Source organism: Dasypus novemcinctus, chromosome 7 (assembly GCF_030445035.2).
Source record: "Dasypus novemcinctus isolate mDasNov1 chromosome 7, mDasNov1.1.hap2, whole genome shotgun sequence".
Lineage (NCBI taxonomy): Eukaryota > Metazoa > Chordata > Mammalia > Cingulata > Dasypodidae > Dasypus > Dasypus novemcinctus.
The window spans coordinates 92739969-92757326 of NC_080679.1; the positions used below are offsets into that span (position 1 = coordinate 92739969).

The 17358-nt window shown below is 36.6% G+C and overlaps 1 protein-coding gene across 9 annotated transcripts in view; it reads right to left on the minus strand.

The window, feature by feature from the left end:
* GPD2 (glycerol-3-phosphate dehydrogenase 2) overlaps positions 1 to 17358 on the minus strand; it is a 158609-nt gene that overhangs the window by 23597 nt on the left and 117654 nt on the right. For all 9 annotated transcript variants that reach the window (XM_058300899.1, XM_058300900.2, XM_012523466.4 and 6 more), the window contains 3 exons: positions 11225 to 11389; positions 10164 to 10308; positions 3957 to 4150 (listed from right to left, as the gene is read on the minus strand). In XM_058300899.1, coding sequence (XP_058156882.1) covers positions 3957 to 4150; positions 10164 to 10308; positions 11225 to 11389 — 504 coding nt within the window. The remainder of the gene's footprint in view (positions 1 to 3956; positions 4151 to 10163; positions 10309 to 11224; positions 11390 to 17358) is intronic.

Below are 17358 nucleotides of genomic sequence, written 5' to 3' on the forward strand. Positions count from 1 at the left end.
AAGCCCACAGGAATGGCAAGAGCTAAATGTGTGGTTTTGTTTCACATTAGTTATTTGGGCACATGTTTTTGGGTGCTCTTTCTCATGTCTGTCACTTTCCAAAAAAATTAATAAAACGTAGGTGAAAATATATCTACATGAATACCAGGGAAATAGTGTCAGAAATCAATACTTTTCTACCAGCATATTTAGCCTGCTGAAATGAAGTGTTAATCACAGAAAAAAGATACCATATTACATTTATAAACTAATGAAACTAGAAAAAGCAAAGCGCATGACACTATAATTAAACAGCTGGAAGACATCCAAGCCTGTGTAAGTCGATAACCCTGGTACAATCTCTGGCAGGGAAAAGGCAGGCCTGCAGTGAGTTGATATGGCCAGCTCAGTGTTAATTGAATAACAGGCAATCTATAAACACTACTAATTGCATATGTGAAAACCAGTGTACGACTAGAAATGGTGCCTAGAGAAGCACTCCAGAAAAACTACATGGATAAAGCACTCAGCGAATCTTCTGTCTCTCTCAATCCCGTGAAGTCATAGCTTAGTTTAGCCACTGCATCCTTCTGATTAACCTCTACACAGCAGTCTTAATGATACATTTCTCAAAAGATCATTTTTCTTCCTAACTCAATACAAACCATAGAACTATCAATTACCCATTTCAGAAAAAAACAAACAAGTAATCTAGAAAATTCAGCCTGTGAATGGAAAGCTTTCTAAATTGTAAAAGAAGACATGGTCTTATTCCCAACAGGCTTTTCAGAATTGTTCCGGCACATTTTGCAGAAGTGTGGCAGCTGCTGTGAACAGCATGGAGTGTTAAGATTTGACACTTTTTTTTTTTTCTTAAGGGTATAGCCATTTGGGGAGGCTCAGAAACTGTTGTCAGAATTTTACTTATTCATCTATTTAATAAATCCTTTCAAAATCATAATTTCAACCCTGGTGAATGGAAACATCTCAAAATCTATTACTCTAGAATCTAACCCAATCTTTTTTTTTAATCTGTAGAGAGTCTGGATGGGCCACAGGATTAGTTATGTGATATGAAACCTCCTCTAGTTTAACATTCAAATCCAAGTAAGACCGGTTGAGAGCAAAGGTCACTGACATTCTAAAGCTGTCTAACAGCTTCCAGAATGTAAAGAATTGATAGACTTAATCCTATCCACTCCCTACAGATACAGTATCACCTCAGCAAATGCTGAAGTACCAGAGTACTGACCAGACTTTAGAAGCACAGGCCTTGCAACTAGACTGATGTGTACTCACATCATGGCTCCGACACGAATGAGTTACTTGACACAAGATAAGAAATTTAAAGTTGTTGGGTCTCAGTTTCTTTATCCATAAAGTGGGAAGTACAAAATATAATTTAGAAGATTGTTATAAGGAGTCACAGAGAAAATATAGGCAATAGGCTTAGTAGAGTTTCTGGCATAAAATGTGCTCAATAGTGGAGTTTAAAAAAAAATAAAGCATCCCTAATCCTGTATGGAAAAATGTAAATATTAAATTACGTGCAGCAATAGCATGAAGTCAAATGACTGAATGATGCCTGAAGCTAAATCCTCTCATATTTCATCCATGTAGAAGAGATTATCAAGTTTCACCAAAATTCCTCAGAGACCGTGACTTTGAACATCCTTACTTACAATATTGACATACTTCAGTTAACTGACACTCTACATCAGGACCCAGCATATTTTCTCAAATATGAGACCTTCAGTCAATTAGAAATAATAATGAAAAGAAACTATAAAGAAACACAGTTAATTTTTTTTTTAAAGAATAGGCTTATGAATTGGAAAGGTGTGATAGATGGTAGGCACAGAGAAATAAAATGAAGTAGATGAAAGAGCTGTTGTCTCTGCTTTTACCATGGTTATTTGCTACCTAGAGGCCACTTCATAACAAAATATCCCCTGACTGCCAGGACAAAGACCTGATTAGATATAATTACCAACACTTTTCTCAAAAATCAAGATCGACAATAATTCTTTGTTAGCTTCATCAGTTCCTTATCAAAAGACAGGCTAATTGAAAAGATCCTTATGGACAGCTAGGTCCCACCGTGTATTTTCAATTTTTATTTTATTTACAGAATAAAAGTGAAAGAACAGCACCCACTGCCTGTTAGGGCTCAGGGCTCACTTCAGTGGTAGAGATCCCCATCTATGATGTGGGCACCAGCAGCCCTCCTGCACCCCACCTGCTCCCCGAACACCCAGCCTCAGCATGGAGAAGCAGTTGCTCATGAGTAACACATCTGAAAGAATTTGGAAACTGTCAGCATAAGCTCTTTGCTCTTGGATTAATTTTATTTCTTGCTCCAACAATCTAAAAGTCTTCATTTTAGGATCCACATATAAACCCAGTTTTAACAAATATTTAATTCTGGTGAATGTGAAATGAAGCATGATTCACTAACATTAATGAATACACTGAAAAACAATCACAGCCAGATGTGACCGTCTTGCCTAGATGGCAAAAGAGAAACAACAACCACCACCACCACCAACTAAATTGCAATGTACCTTGACTATTTAAATATGGAAAATATGGATATTAAACAAGATATGACTCATTTCGCTAATAAGTATGTATGGATGTGTATGTATGTAAGAATAAACATTAACCACCTAAAGTTCAACTACATGTACTTAATGTATTTATACTGTTTTTGTAGATATTCAGAGAGACTTTACTGAAACAGTGAAATTATACTCATAACTTTATATTAGAAGCAACTAAGACTATACAATATAGATCAATTAAACTAGGAGATTCATGTAAACTGTCTTTTTAAGCATTTTGCTTATTTTGTTTGTAAGTATGACAAACCAAAGAATTCTTTTGTAAAAAAAGATTCAGAGGTGCTAGTGCCTCACATCAAGCCTAAAATAGAATCTGCACAACCTTACAGAAGGTTCCTGATATAAAGAGGTAAAGACAGTAAGATTTTTCAACCTCGTAAACTTGTCTATTTAATTAATAAAGCAAGATTTTCAAACTATCAGGCTCAGAAGCCCTGTAAGCACCTATCAGTAATTCATTTTAATTCAAAATAGTCACAAGTGGTGTACCAGTTGAATAGCAAGCTTTATAGTTGAATAAAGGATCCTTATTCTCAAATGAGAATATACCCAAGACCATTACCTACAATATATGTCATGACATACTAGCAATGTGCCCAATGTCCTGTGGCAATACAGACAATAGGTGTTCTCTGAAATATAAATAGCATTTTAACAAAATAAGAAGTTGTAAAGAAGGGAATGCTGAAGCAAGGCTTCAATCTAAACACTGGATGAAGGTTTAAATGTGTATAGTCTGATATGAAACTGATTAGTAATTACAGAATGCATGGGGGGGAAGTAGTTGAATACAAAGCTGCAAAGGCAAGTTGTGAAAAGCCTTATGTTCTATGCAAGATAGTTTAGAATTTTTCCTAAAGTCAATGAAGAGACCTCAAAGGGTTATTTTTGTGCAGGAAAATGATGATCAAAATTGAGCTTTAGAAAGAGAGCTCTGATGGAAGAATCAGACTGGGTGATCAGACCTGACTTAGGAATGCCAATTAGTGGCCAATGCAACTGTTCAAGTGAGAAATGGCACAGGTGTGAACCAGGGCAATGAATGAAGTGGGAGGGATTCACCAATAGGAATTAGCCATTTCTAGCTTAGGTGACTGGATGGATGGAGAGGCTATTAACTGAATTAGGGAACACAGGATAATGTCGCAGAATTTCTGGAACTAATGAGGATAAGATAATTCAATTTATAACACGTTCCTTTGAAAAGACCAGTATGACACTCAAGTTAAAATGCCCAGCTAAGAACTGGAACTAAGTAAACTGGTTTGTTTCAAGTTACATTTGCCCAGTAAGAGCAGGAATCATTTGGAAGATAAAAGAGAGGGGGAAAACGTAAAGGAATGCATAGGTTACCTTCAACATCACAACTCAGGTAGTTACGCACTTCATTCAAAATGAAGTTGATATCTTCTTCTGAAGGAATTGGATGGCTTGTAATATCAGTTGGAGTATCGGTAGTGCCAGCTATGGTCATCTTTTCCCAGGGTAAGAAGAAAATAACTCTTCCATCACTGGTGGCTGGGTCAAGAAGTCCCATGCTCTCTGGACTGAGGTAAAAAGAAGGGTTATCTATTTTTTCAATTAGCAGAAATTTAACCTTAGTCTGCATTCTAAACACTACTAAATCATGAATTCTCAAAGAAGCAAATGAGAAAAAAATGAATTATTACTTTTACTGCTCATATCCTAATATGAGTTTAAACCCTAATATGGGTTTTTTAAAAAAAAGGAATGGAACAAGTGTGACAATAATAATATTCCCCAGCAGAATGGCCCCCTTCCCACCTCAATAATGCAAGGTTAATTTAAAAAGTAGACTTCAACCTCCAATGGTTTGAGTTTATAAACCCCTTGGACCATTCACATCAGATAATGTCAGCAGGATTAATGTCTATAATTTCTTTCATGATGGTCAATTAAGGACAGCTCTTCAAACTTTTTCAAGTCTATGAAAAGTATTTTCCTGGGACATTTGACATTTGGCATGTCTTTCAGTGGAAGGTCTCAGAAGTACATGAGAAAGTGAAGTGTCTAAGTTTCTAAAAACCAAAATGTAATCAAAAAGCTCTTTACTCCTCTATGCCTGGATGAACCTGTGCCACTTCACCAAATATGAAATTTTTTACTTTATTTCAAGGTTACAGAAATCTAAAGAAGTACATCTGTGAGAAAAGGGTTCAGCTTTCTACTACTACCTAAGTAACAATGTGCTAAGATAAGGTCAAAAGGAAGAGGTATACCTCAGCAATGAAAATCCTGAAATATAAGACACCAGTGTATTACCCTATTAAATCAAGGTTCAAGGGTGGCTCTCCTGACAGATTACATAAAATCATCCAAAATATCAGTCAAGAACTTTCATTGACACAAATTTAACATTCTAAAACCAAATTATAAACCGTGCATGAATAGGCAAATGAAAATAAACACTAGCAAAACCCATCAGATTTTGTTTTTAAAGCACTAGAAACTGTTGGCTTTAATGTATTCACTAACCATTCAAAGAAATTTGAAGTTGTTAAGGGGGTGGGAGGAACTTGAAAGTGTCATATTCAAATAGAACACTACAAATCATCAGTTAGCTGTTTCAATTTGACTGAATTCTCATAAGCCAATGTTAAAAGTATTTTCTGTAAATATATTTTTAGCTTCTATTAATACAAGTTCTTAAATAGGAAACATAATTTTATTTGGTTTGAACAAATTTCAAGAAATCCTTACACACACACATTTAAGAGCATAGGATTACTGTTTGGGACAATGGAAATGTTTTGGTGATGGATGATAATAATGGCAACACAACATCATAAGCACAATTAGCAGCACTGAAATATATATTATCTGAATGTGGTTAACAGGGGAAGTGTTAGATTATATACATGGTAGCAGAATAAAGTTTTTTTAAAAAATTCCATCGAATCTGCAATACACAAACAGTAAACCCTAAGTTAAATCATGGACTAGAGTAAATAGTATAATCATAAAACTGTGCTTTCATTAATTGTAATAAATGTTCCACATTAATGCAAGATATTAATAGGATGGTATATGAAAATCCTGTATTTTATGCATTATTGTTCTGTGAAACCAAAACTTCTCTAATAAAGAAAAAAAAGGGCATAAAGTCAACTTTTGCTTATCATTCCCAAAAAATAAAACTTGGGGGGTGGGGAGGAACAGACTGATTCCAAAGAAACTAAGAACTGTTTGAAAGCAAACCGAAAGCAATTTTCTTTAATAAAAAAGAAATCTAAAATCTAAAGTGGCCTAGTTAATGCATCTGTCTTTACTTAAACCACAGGAATACTAGTCTTTCTTTACAAAGTCTCCTCAGTCCCATGAAATGCCTACCATGCCTGCTCAGTCTCTGCATAAAGAAATCACAGGTTACAATCTACTTGAGAGACACAGAAGGGAGTGAGCTACAATGCTTCTGTTTAGCAAATGCAAAAATAACCTTTAAATCTTTACTTAAGATTCCACCTTCACTTAGAGGAAATCATTTCACTTTCACTCTAATATATTGAAAACTGCAAGTTTTGATTATTTTTGGAATCCTATGACCATGTTTTTCTTCATATTTGTCATAAAATTCTTAAAAGAAATCTGATATGTACTCTGTAAGCACTGTATTTGATTAGGGGGTGATATGCCCTTAAATTAAGTCAGTCACTTTGGGATTTAAAATTAACTGACCAGAGTTAAAGCATTTGATGTGATAAACTCTGCTATATTGAAACAAAAGGGTAAATTACATTTTAGGAACATTTCAACATTTAAGGAATAAATCATATGTTAATATATATTACATTTTGATCATTGTATGGACCAGAAATGATGTGCCTAAATAACCTCAATAAACTTGAGCATAAAATTGTAATATTCAGCAACCTAGTTATGAAATACTGTTAGAAAAGCTCAACTATGAAATCCTTTAAAATGTTTCAATGCAATAAAAGCAGTTTAAAGGGTGATGGTGATGGTTACCAAGACCCCCATAACTGGAAATCATAGAGAAGCAACTGCTTAAGTGAAGACAGATGTGTCAAACATAAAATTAACAAGCACAGAGGGAAAACAAAGGTATTAATGAATGGTATAACAATTTAAGAATCTTCTTGGATATGCCTTCCATCAGTTTGAAATTACCTAATTCATACTACTCATTAAAGAAAAGTTTGTTTTCTTATGAAGGATTTGTTCTGCAAGGTCACATTAAAGTTTGAAAATGGGTATCAATTATAGTGACAGCATGTGCAATATGGTGATGCATAGGTCTTTTTCCTGTATGCATGATTCATTTGACATCAGGAGGAAAAGTTTCCTGCTAATTTATGTGTCTATCTAGGGTTAAATGCAATGAACATTTTCACATGCAGACTATTATTTTCCTGAAGTACCCTTATTTAAAACCAAAATCAATTTACTGTTAACTACATTGCAATCAGTTTCAGAGCTAACAGTATGCACATGCTTTATAGAGAAAAAACTGACCTCTTGCTAGTAGTAAAAAGCATCAGTAGACTAAGAGGGAAGATGATTATTTTCATGTATTTCATTCATTTGGTGTATTATTACTGCTTCTGTAAGAGCATCAAGCCACAACCCTGATGAAAATTCCAGGCTTGTTCTTGATGTAAACTGAAGAGTGCCTTTGTTATACAATTATTTCTGTATTTTCGGTCTTCTGAAATTAAAACAACCCCAAAAAATGAATTGCCATGGCATACAATAATTCCACATGTGGATTTGTTAGCCAGCATCATAACAAGCTTAATAAATGCTTTAAAGATACTTCTGATAACTGACCTACAAAATATACTGCACACTTGGTTCTCACTCTTCATTTAGTAGCCTGCATACAATAAATCAATGGCTACTGAACGCACTGCATTTCCAAATTGATGAGTTTCTAGTTGAAAAGCGTGGTCCTAAGTTACGACCAGCCAATTTTGAGGGCAGCCCCAGAAAGTCCAGACTAGCTCTGGTTCATCCTTAAGGACCCGGTCAAAACCCTTGAGCTGTAACTACTGAATGTGATTGATTGATGAGCCCAAAGAGTCATTCCAGTCTTAGATCTCCTGACATCACCCAAGAAAATGACTTGAGATGGAGAGCAAAACCATCCCCATGGGATGCCAGAGCTACAGATACCTGAAGGGCAATGTGAAAAGAGGGAAAACTCCCTTAATTCAGGCTACAAACCAAAGCCAAGCGGCTCATCTGAAACAAAGCCTGAATGGGAATTAGGTTGCAAACTTCTCCTCTAAGGTTTCCAACAGGATCTATAGTTGTTGTAGTTCATAGGGATAAACGGGGATATTAACTACTCCCAAAGTAGAATGAGATCATTTCCTAACACCTTCATGATTTATGGGGAAAGTCTAAACTACTGACAATTTTTTTTAGCATTAAAGAAATGAATTTTATTCTGAAAATATTATACCTAGGTGAATGAATATATATAGACATATACTTTTTTTTTCTTGAAGGACATCTCTGTTATTAACAAAGCATAGTACAGAACAAAGCCTAACACCTATTTCATGATCCTTTCATGTTAAAAAAATTAAATATATATTTATACAAGGAGAAACCTAAAATTTTATGAAAGGAATCAAAAGAAAGTGTTGCCAGTTATCAGAAAAGAACTGGGGAGATTCTGGGGACATAAGGAAGCTAAGAGAGATTTTCACTTTTCCTTTTGTTCTAGTTTATGCATTTCTACAGTAACTGAAATTTCTTATCATACACTTATATTACTTTTATTTATCTTTTTTGGTCTACAGAGTTTAACTGGGCAGTTAGGATGAAGACTCACATTTTGTTTATATTTTTAAAATTATCTGTATTTTAAAATACACCTTTAAAATGTTATATAAAAATTTCATTTAAAAAGCCAACAATCCTAGTTTGGGCTAGTTAATACAAAAAGGTTCCTAGAATTGATTAAAAATAATATTCTTTAGGTACTATCCCATGTCAGACACTGTCTTAGGAGTGGGCAATATCGCAGTGAACAAAACAGATGAAAAAGAATCAAAGATCCTTGTTAAAATATATGTAGGATCATGAGGTAAGGAATCAGAAGCTCAAAGAAGTAGCTTGCCCAAGGTGACAGACACAGCAAGAGGTAGAGTGGTAAACAAACCCAGGGAGCCATACTGAGGTATTACTTTAACCTACGCTCAGTATTATCCTCTTGCCTTTGCACCTTTTAAGAACAAAATATCTTCCCATTTTAATGATGAGAAAGCTAAGGCTCACAGGGGGAAAAGGCTTGTCTCAAAGAATGCAATTATTAAGTGACAGAATTATCATAGGGTCTCTAAGGAATAATGAAGAATAATAAGTACCCTCTGACATCCCAGGATGACAGTGAAGGAAACATGAGACATAATACACATGACAAATAAGGATCTAAAAAATACAAGGAATTATGTTGATGTGCGTGTGTCCAGTTTAGGTATTAAAGCTCTACTCTACTCCTAAGATGTTAAAAACAAACAAACAAAAGAAAATAAATATATACGATTATGTTTTGCACTATTGCAAAAAACTTTCCAGACACAAGAAACATATGTGACATTTACATATATTTATTTCTCTTCTTTTCATCTGAACTGGACTACTTCTGGTTAAAACCTATTAGGTACCACTGCATAAGTTTTTGTTATCAAGACTGAAAGCACCTTGGTTCTGTCAGTCCAAAGAAAAAATACTAATGATGGTCTACCTTATCTCATATAGACATTTAGAAAATAGGATTGAGATGTCTTAGAAATTGGTGGATAAAAAAATGCTATTTAATACTTTCCTCAGTAGAAGTGTATTTGATGGAAGCACTGCTATATGAATGCTTTTGACAGATGTCTTCAACTGTACATTAGGAATAATCATTATTAATTTCTTACCTAGAACTAAATAAATGTATCTTTTTAAAAATAATTATTAACAATTTCAAGAATGTACAAAAATAGATTAGTATAATGAATCCCTATGTATCCATCACTCAGTTAAATGACTTTCAATTGATAGTTATTCTCATTTTGTCTCTATTCCTACCCATTTCTCTACCACCAATTATCGCTGTTATCGCTGTTAATGTGATAGTTTAGAATTTATATCTGGTTACTACTTGTTACAATCTTTTTAAAAATACAATCCCAAGTTATAAAACTAGAAATACAAAATGGCTCACTCAGATTTTTCATAAACTGAATAGCCAAACTCTGCTACATCCATTTCCAACTTGTTACTTAAAACTACAATTCACTACATCAAGTGCTTAATCTCTGAAGGTGACTACATTGGACAAAGCACAAAGATGCACAGATCCTAAACTGTCAACCCTAGAAATGAGGTTTACCATAAATGGCTAAGAAATCCCCAAGACTGGTTTGTGTTTTAGGTTTTGAAAGAGTTCTTTTCTAATTTCTCCTCATTTCAGACATCAAGCTAAACCATTTATTCTTGAGAAAGATGTGCTGGAGGAATAAAATATATGCCCTCTCTTGTACCAGTGTTCGCTAACCCTGACCTCCAGGTGGGAACACTTACCTGTAGTAACCAGGCATCACAATATGCACACCAGCACTCGGCTGGCAGATAGCAGTGGTGTTCTTGTCATCCATTTTGCGCACCGAGTCTGTGAAAGGTCCTGTAGCATTGATAACACATTTGGCTTTCACATCAAATTCATGCCCTGTGAAAGAGAGCAGCCTCAATCACACACCCATTCATTTCTCCGCTCACTGATGCTGTGGATTTCTAATTCATCTATTAACTTAACATATGGCAAAGTATACTGTATACCACACTAAGTGACATGAGTAGCTAGTTACTGAAGAAAAAAAAAAGTTCATATTTGAGTAAAAACAAGTCCAAATTGAAGAAAGAAAAGCATGTGATGTTGTCATTTTGGCTCTCAGTCTATTTTGTGAAGCACACAGCATCAAGGCACCACGCGTAAAGAAAGGGTAAGGAGTAAATGAACCGCTCTCTCCTTAAAACTAAAATTTGTAAACAGCTTTGCTGTGAGCCAATATACTTCAACATGTTGGTTTTGTTCAATGAAATAATGTAATCTTATTGCTGCTTTTTTTTTTGTCTTTCTGTTCTTTAGGAGGCAACAGGGATTGAATCTAGCACCTTGTACATAAAAAGTAAGTGCTCAACCACTGACTATACCCACTCCAAAATAATGTAATGTTAAAGCATTGCCTACAAGGTCACAGAACCGGGACAAACAAGAAAATCTAACCAAAGTGAAAGGTGATGGATTTTCACAACATATAAATGCACTGCATATGTCACCTGAATGAAACATTGAAATGTGGCACATTTATTTAGTCTTATTAATCTTAACATATTTTTATAAAGAAAACAGAATTCATTCCTATTTGTGGATATTATTATTATCACTATTGAACACAAAGGGAAAAACTGCCAAGTCCCTAGGGAAAATTTTCATGTTAAACCAACCACTTTTGACAATAAGGAATATAATTAATATGACTTTGAAGTCTGAATTAAAGAGAAGTGACAAAAATTGTAACCTGGTCATTATAAAAGCAAGACAAGATGCTAAGAAATACCTTCCTCTCAGAGACTTGGCATACCTGTGAGCACATCCTTGCACCGAGCCCCACTCACGCGCTCTCTCCCTGTTTGGGGATCTGTCTTCTTAAGCAAGTTCACTACCTCCATGTAATTGGCTGTGGCAGCCCCATACCTGGCAGCGGTGAGAGCAATGGCGAGGTTCATCCGTGCATCATTGTGTTGTCCTGCAGCAAGGAAAAGCATCAGAGGAAGGATAGGGGTCACCTCAAGCCCAGACTGGTGGTATGGAAGTGTGTCACAACAGATCTGTCACATCTGCCCCTGTCACCCAGAATATACATGATGGTTGGTCTGCTCTCCAGGGGACTATTTAAGAATACATGGTCATTATCAGTCAGGCATTTACCTGCCACTTGAGCTTCAACAAGTGCACATTGTATAACTCAAAAATAGTGGAAAGTATCTCTTTCCTACAAAGCTGACATCAATTATCTAAAAGTTAAGCGATAATTATTCTCTCAGTTTTGGAACATATGTATATGTCAGATTTCTCTTAATACAGACACCCCATAAGCATGAAAGTGAAGCAATTCAAAACTTCAGAATATTTGACACCCCAACTGGTGTTGATTAACAATTTCTAAAAGTATGTGCTCTATATAATATTCAAAATTGAGAGTGCAAGCTTCCACAGAGAATCTCTTAGTATTCTATAAAAGGAGTTTTCTTGGTTTGAATTTTGACATAAGAGCTTCTTAAAGTCTAATTTTTTTTAAAATTCTGCATAAAAGGTAAGAAATTAGGCAGGGCAAAATTTAATTACAGAACAATTCCTACCTGTATTGCTAAAGATTTATGGCTGAAAAATCCTAGTTAAAGAAAACGAAGGGGGAGGATATGGGGGGAAAGATGATTAATCACTTTAAAATACTGGCATCACTAGAGACTTTTTCTATTTATTATTGCCAGTGGAGTTAACGCTGACCGGGAAGAATTACTCTACATTGCAGGGGCCAGATTCTCTGTGCCCTGAATAATTAATTATCCAGGGCTGGATGTATTGAAGCAGGGTTCAAATTCCCACATGTTGGGATCAGTTCTATCAAGATAATACTGATAAAGAGATGAGTTTGTAATGGATATTATTGTTGATTTATGTTGCCAGCATACCAAACGTTTAGTATAAATGGTTTATGTAAAGTTTCTTCCTTGCGATTCAGTCTGTGCAGGGCTAGAAGCACTACACAAGTAATCTGTTCCAGCTAAAAGGGCAAAGTTATAAAGAGAGAATCAATGACTGAAGATTCTGTGTCCCTCCTCACAAGCATCTTATTCTAAAAGCGCAGAACTAATACAATCAGCCAAGACCCTTTCCCCCCAAATTAAATGCTCTATCAAGTGGAGAACATATGTTAAACCTCAACCTTCGGAATAATATTTTACCCAAAAAATTAACAATGAAATTGGGAGAAGAAATAAAAGAAAAGGAAAACAAAACAGTAGCTGAGCTGTAAGGAGGAATAAAGAAGGAGAACATTTCTTATCAATTTTCAACTAAGCATGATTCTAAACTCACTGTTAAAATAGTCACTGGTATATTTAAAGTTCAGTTCGAGAAAAATAGAAATGTGCTCCACAAAGTGAAATGCATGCAAAGTCCATAGAAACTAAATAAAAACTGCATTACAGAGCTCCTCTTTAAACCAAGGTAATTACACAGAACCAATGCACCCAATCTTTCTGACAAATTTCAATTCAAAACAATGAAACATCCTAGAGGGAAATATTTGATTGCACAATAGGGAAACTCTACCCCAGTCAGGTATACCTTGATTTATAGACAGGACAAGTCTCTGTAATACCAATGCATAATCAATTCTTTTAAATTCTAAATGAAGGCAGAAATTCCATTTATAAATGACAGACTCTTTTGCAATGCAGTGTCTCTATTACACAGTCAGCTGGGAAAAAACCTCAAAGTTGATTTTGAAAATACAAACTTATTTTTTAATATATTTTTTAAAATACAAAATCTCATCAGAGCAGTACTGGTATAATTCATCAATCTGTTTCTTCTATACTAAGAAATGCCTCATCAGTTAGATTCTAAATCCCAATACTGCTGAAGGTTAAGAAAGTCAACCTCAGTTAAAAATGTGAGGTAGAGGGAAACAGACGTGGCTCCACCAATTGGGCTTCTGTCTACCATATAGAAGGTCCAGGGTTCAATGACCAGGGCCTCCTGGTAAGGTCAAGCTGGCCCATGTGAAGTGCTGGCCTATGCAAGAATGCGCACCCATACAGGAGTGCCACCCTGCGTGGGAAAGCCACCGCCAACGGGAGTGCCAGCCGATGCAGAAAGCTGGCGCAGCAAGACAACAGAACAAGAGCCACAGAGGAGAGAAAATAAGAAGCCATAGCAGAACAGGGAGCTGAGGTGGCACAAGACAGTAATTGCCTCTCTCCCACTCCAGAAGGCCCCAGGATCAGTTCCCAGAGTCGCCTAATGAGAATACAAGCAGACACAGAAGAACACACAGTGACTGGACACAGAGAGCAGACAACAGGGGGAATGGGGGTGGGGGAGAAATAAATAAAATAAATCTTAAAAAAAAAAAAGTGAGGTAGAAGTTCCTATGGTCCTTCCTTATTTTCCACCCCTTTCCTAGCACCCAACAGGTCCGGACTTAACTCAGTCACACATGTCACTTATTTATGGAGGCCCTTCTGGTAAAGATCCCAGATTGCATCATTTTCTCCTCCCACTACTTCTACAAATAATTGGACAGCCCTCGAGGGTAATTCCTGTATACCCATGTCGTTTCACACCTTCCTGCCTTTGCCCATGCTAATTTTCCTGGCTGGAATACCCTTCTGAAGCTCTAGAAAACTCCTAGTCATCTCTTATGACATGGCTCCAGTAGCTCCCCATGAGGTCTCTCCTTTTATCTGCTTCCCTCCAAGGCAACACTGTTAACTCCTTCCTCTGGATCCACATTCTATCTTGTATATACCTTTTTTCAAAAATAGTCTTTATGATACTACATCATCCATTTTTTCATCCTCTTAAAAAAAATAGTAAGGCTCTGTTATGAGCCAGGCACTTTGACAAATGCTGGGAACAGAATGACAAGAAAAATACAGGGAGGTGTCTCCCTCCTGTAGAATTTACAACCCACTGCATTTACTGTATGACTTCATATATATTTTCTTGTCTCAGTAATGGGAAGGCAGGAAGCCTTACCTGTTCATCTTTTTGTTTTTCCTCTTTAGTACCCAGCACATAGGTATCCAGGAAATCGAGTTTAGCCAAATTCTAATCACTGTGTTAAACAAACAGTTATTTGGATTTAAGTCTTATCTCTAACTATGGAATGGAACCCAAACAAGACAAACAAGCTGAATAAGTGTAAGGGAAGGGGAAATGGTTATCACTGATGCTGTCAGGGGAATGAAAGCACAGGTGTTAAAAAAAGTTCCTAAAAATTGAGGAGCAAGTCATTTGACTTCCCGATAGGCGCAGGAGCTCACACTTCCACCCAGCAATTCCCTTCTTTACAGTGAATTAGGTTTAATTCATTTACCTCCTTGATTCATGTTGGACTTCCTCCCCCACAGCCCACAAGAAATATATCCTTTACCTGGATATACTCAGTATACGCTTTCTGTCATAAGTTGTATATTTTCACTATTCCTAAAAAAAATTCCCCCAACCCCCTTTCCTGACATTTGAAAGGTATCTCTACACTTCCCATAATTTTACTTCGATACAAAGCTTTTGACAACACTGTATGTCATTTGAATGTGATAAAATAATCTCAACTCCCCCACCCGACTGATCTGCTTATTAAGTTTAGATTTTCAAATCCATTTCCTTAGAGCCAGGCAATGTTATACTGCATTTCACTGATCAGTGAGTAGCTTTACATTGGCACTTACACAAGCACCCAGACGGAGGCTGTGAAAATCTGTTTCCTACTCTGTTCTCCTTTTGCACTTAAAATCTTACATATGTGCACATACAGAGCTTTCAAATCATAGGAGAGGAAGCGCGTAAGAGGTGGAACTATAACTGTTTTCCCTTGTTTAGAAAAACAAAATATAAAAATCAATGCACCAAAATGAGTGAAGGTTGGTGGTAGCAGAGGAGGATTTTGCCTTACTCCTCAATAGTCTTGCACACAGGGTAGCGGCAGAATATTATAAGTGAGAAAAACATGACCACACATATTCTAGAATGTAACCATCTAAAAGATGGGCCTCAAAGATAAATAATTTGGAGACATAGCAATATTGCTCTCCTCAGAGACTTTCAAAGTTTGGCAACTTAGTTAGCATGCAAACTAGCTGAGAAAATAAAAATAATCATCGAATGTATAAAGGTTATAAAGAATGAGTAAATGTTAAATATCCCCACCAAATTACCTGGCCTTCCAGATCTAAACTTCTCCAATCCCACATATAACTTCATGTTAATATTTCTAAATGGCCATTTTACAGGGCACAGACCTATCTATGGATCCCAGAGTCACTGTAGAATTTCTGTTAGAAAAAATAGTTCTTAATTTAAACCAAAGACAAAAACAAAAACCTGCCCAAACATTGTCATAGTCAATAGCAAGTGCCACTATTGAAGTGTTGAGACCATTCTTTTCTATCTTCCTGTGCCCTGACTCGGTTCTTTTGCAAAATCACTTTGACTAGTTCTGGTGGGGGGCTGGTGGAGGGAAGGCTTGAAAGAAAGAACACCTCCTTCAAGTTTTCATTCCATTTCTAACAAAATCCACACAGCATGCTTTATTATCTCAGACTGACAGTGTCACAATGACCTCCCTGGCAGCTTCCCCTCCGCAGTCTGTAAAGGCAATTCAAAGGCTAACTACCAAATGCAAGCTGATTCAATATCATAATTATATTTAAAATTTCTCCTTCTGATGGGAAGAGTGAAGGTGGAGGCAAAATAAGAGGTGTATGTATGTGTGTAGATTATTAAATTCTTGTTTCGTACACATGACGACACTCACAATGAGAAATGAAAAAACATACATTTCATCATGAGTCGTGACAATATTGCAATTTCCAAAAGTAAAATATTTATAAAAGTGATTATGTATGTGGGGAGAGGTAGGTGCCAGGGAGCCCACGGACAGGGTAAGGAAAATGTTCCTCATAAGATATAGTAAAGAAGGGATCTGGGCTTGGAATGATTGGGTTGCAAGTTTTAGGTATGTCACTAAACTGCCTGCAGGGATGTGGGTGATGCATTTTATACTTCTGGGTTTCAGAATTCTGTAAAAGGAAGAGAGCTTGGCATACCGAAAATTATGCAATGCATATAATAGCTGATCTATTTTTATTATTTATTTATTTTTCTCCCTCTCCCCTCTTCTCCCTTCCCCCTTTCCCTCCTCCTCCTCCTGCCCCCCCTCCCATCTGCTGTCTGTGTCCATTTGCTCTTTTTGTCTTCTCTTCTCCTCCCTCTCCTCTAGGATTCACTGGGATTCAATCCTGGTGACCTCTGACATGGAGAGAGGTTCCCTGTTAATTGTGCCACCTCAGTTCCTGATCTTTGCTGTGCTTCACCTTAACTCTCCCCTTCATATTTCTTTAGTTGCATCATGGTTGTAGCAGTTTGAAATTATTGATGAATTCAAAAAAGAAATAACTGGGTTATGCTTGCAAACTGATCTTTTCCTCCAGGCATATGAGATTATATTGGATTGATTACTTGATTACTTAATCAAGTAAACCTCTTGTGTCAGTAGGGCATTGGGTCCCCGCCCTTTGGTGGGTGGGGATTCGCCAATAAAAGGCATGGCGAAGGACAGAGTTGAGGTTCTTAATGTTGGAGTTGTGGGGTTTTTTTGTCTTTATTTATTTTTTTAATGTTACATTAAAAAAATATGAGGTCCCCCATCATCCCACTCCTCCCCCCATAACAACAACCTCCATCATCATGAGATATTCATTGCATTTGGTGAATACATCTCTGAGCACCACTGCACCTCATGGTCAATGGTCCACATCATAGCCCACACTTTCCCACAGTCCACCCAGTGGGCCATGGGAGGACATACAGTGTCCGGTAACTGTTCCTGCAGCACTACCCAGGACAACTCCAAGTCCCAAAAACGCCCCCACATCACATCTCTTCCTTCCACTCCCTACCCCCAGCAGCCACCATGGCCACTTT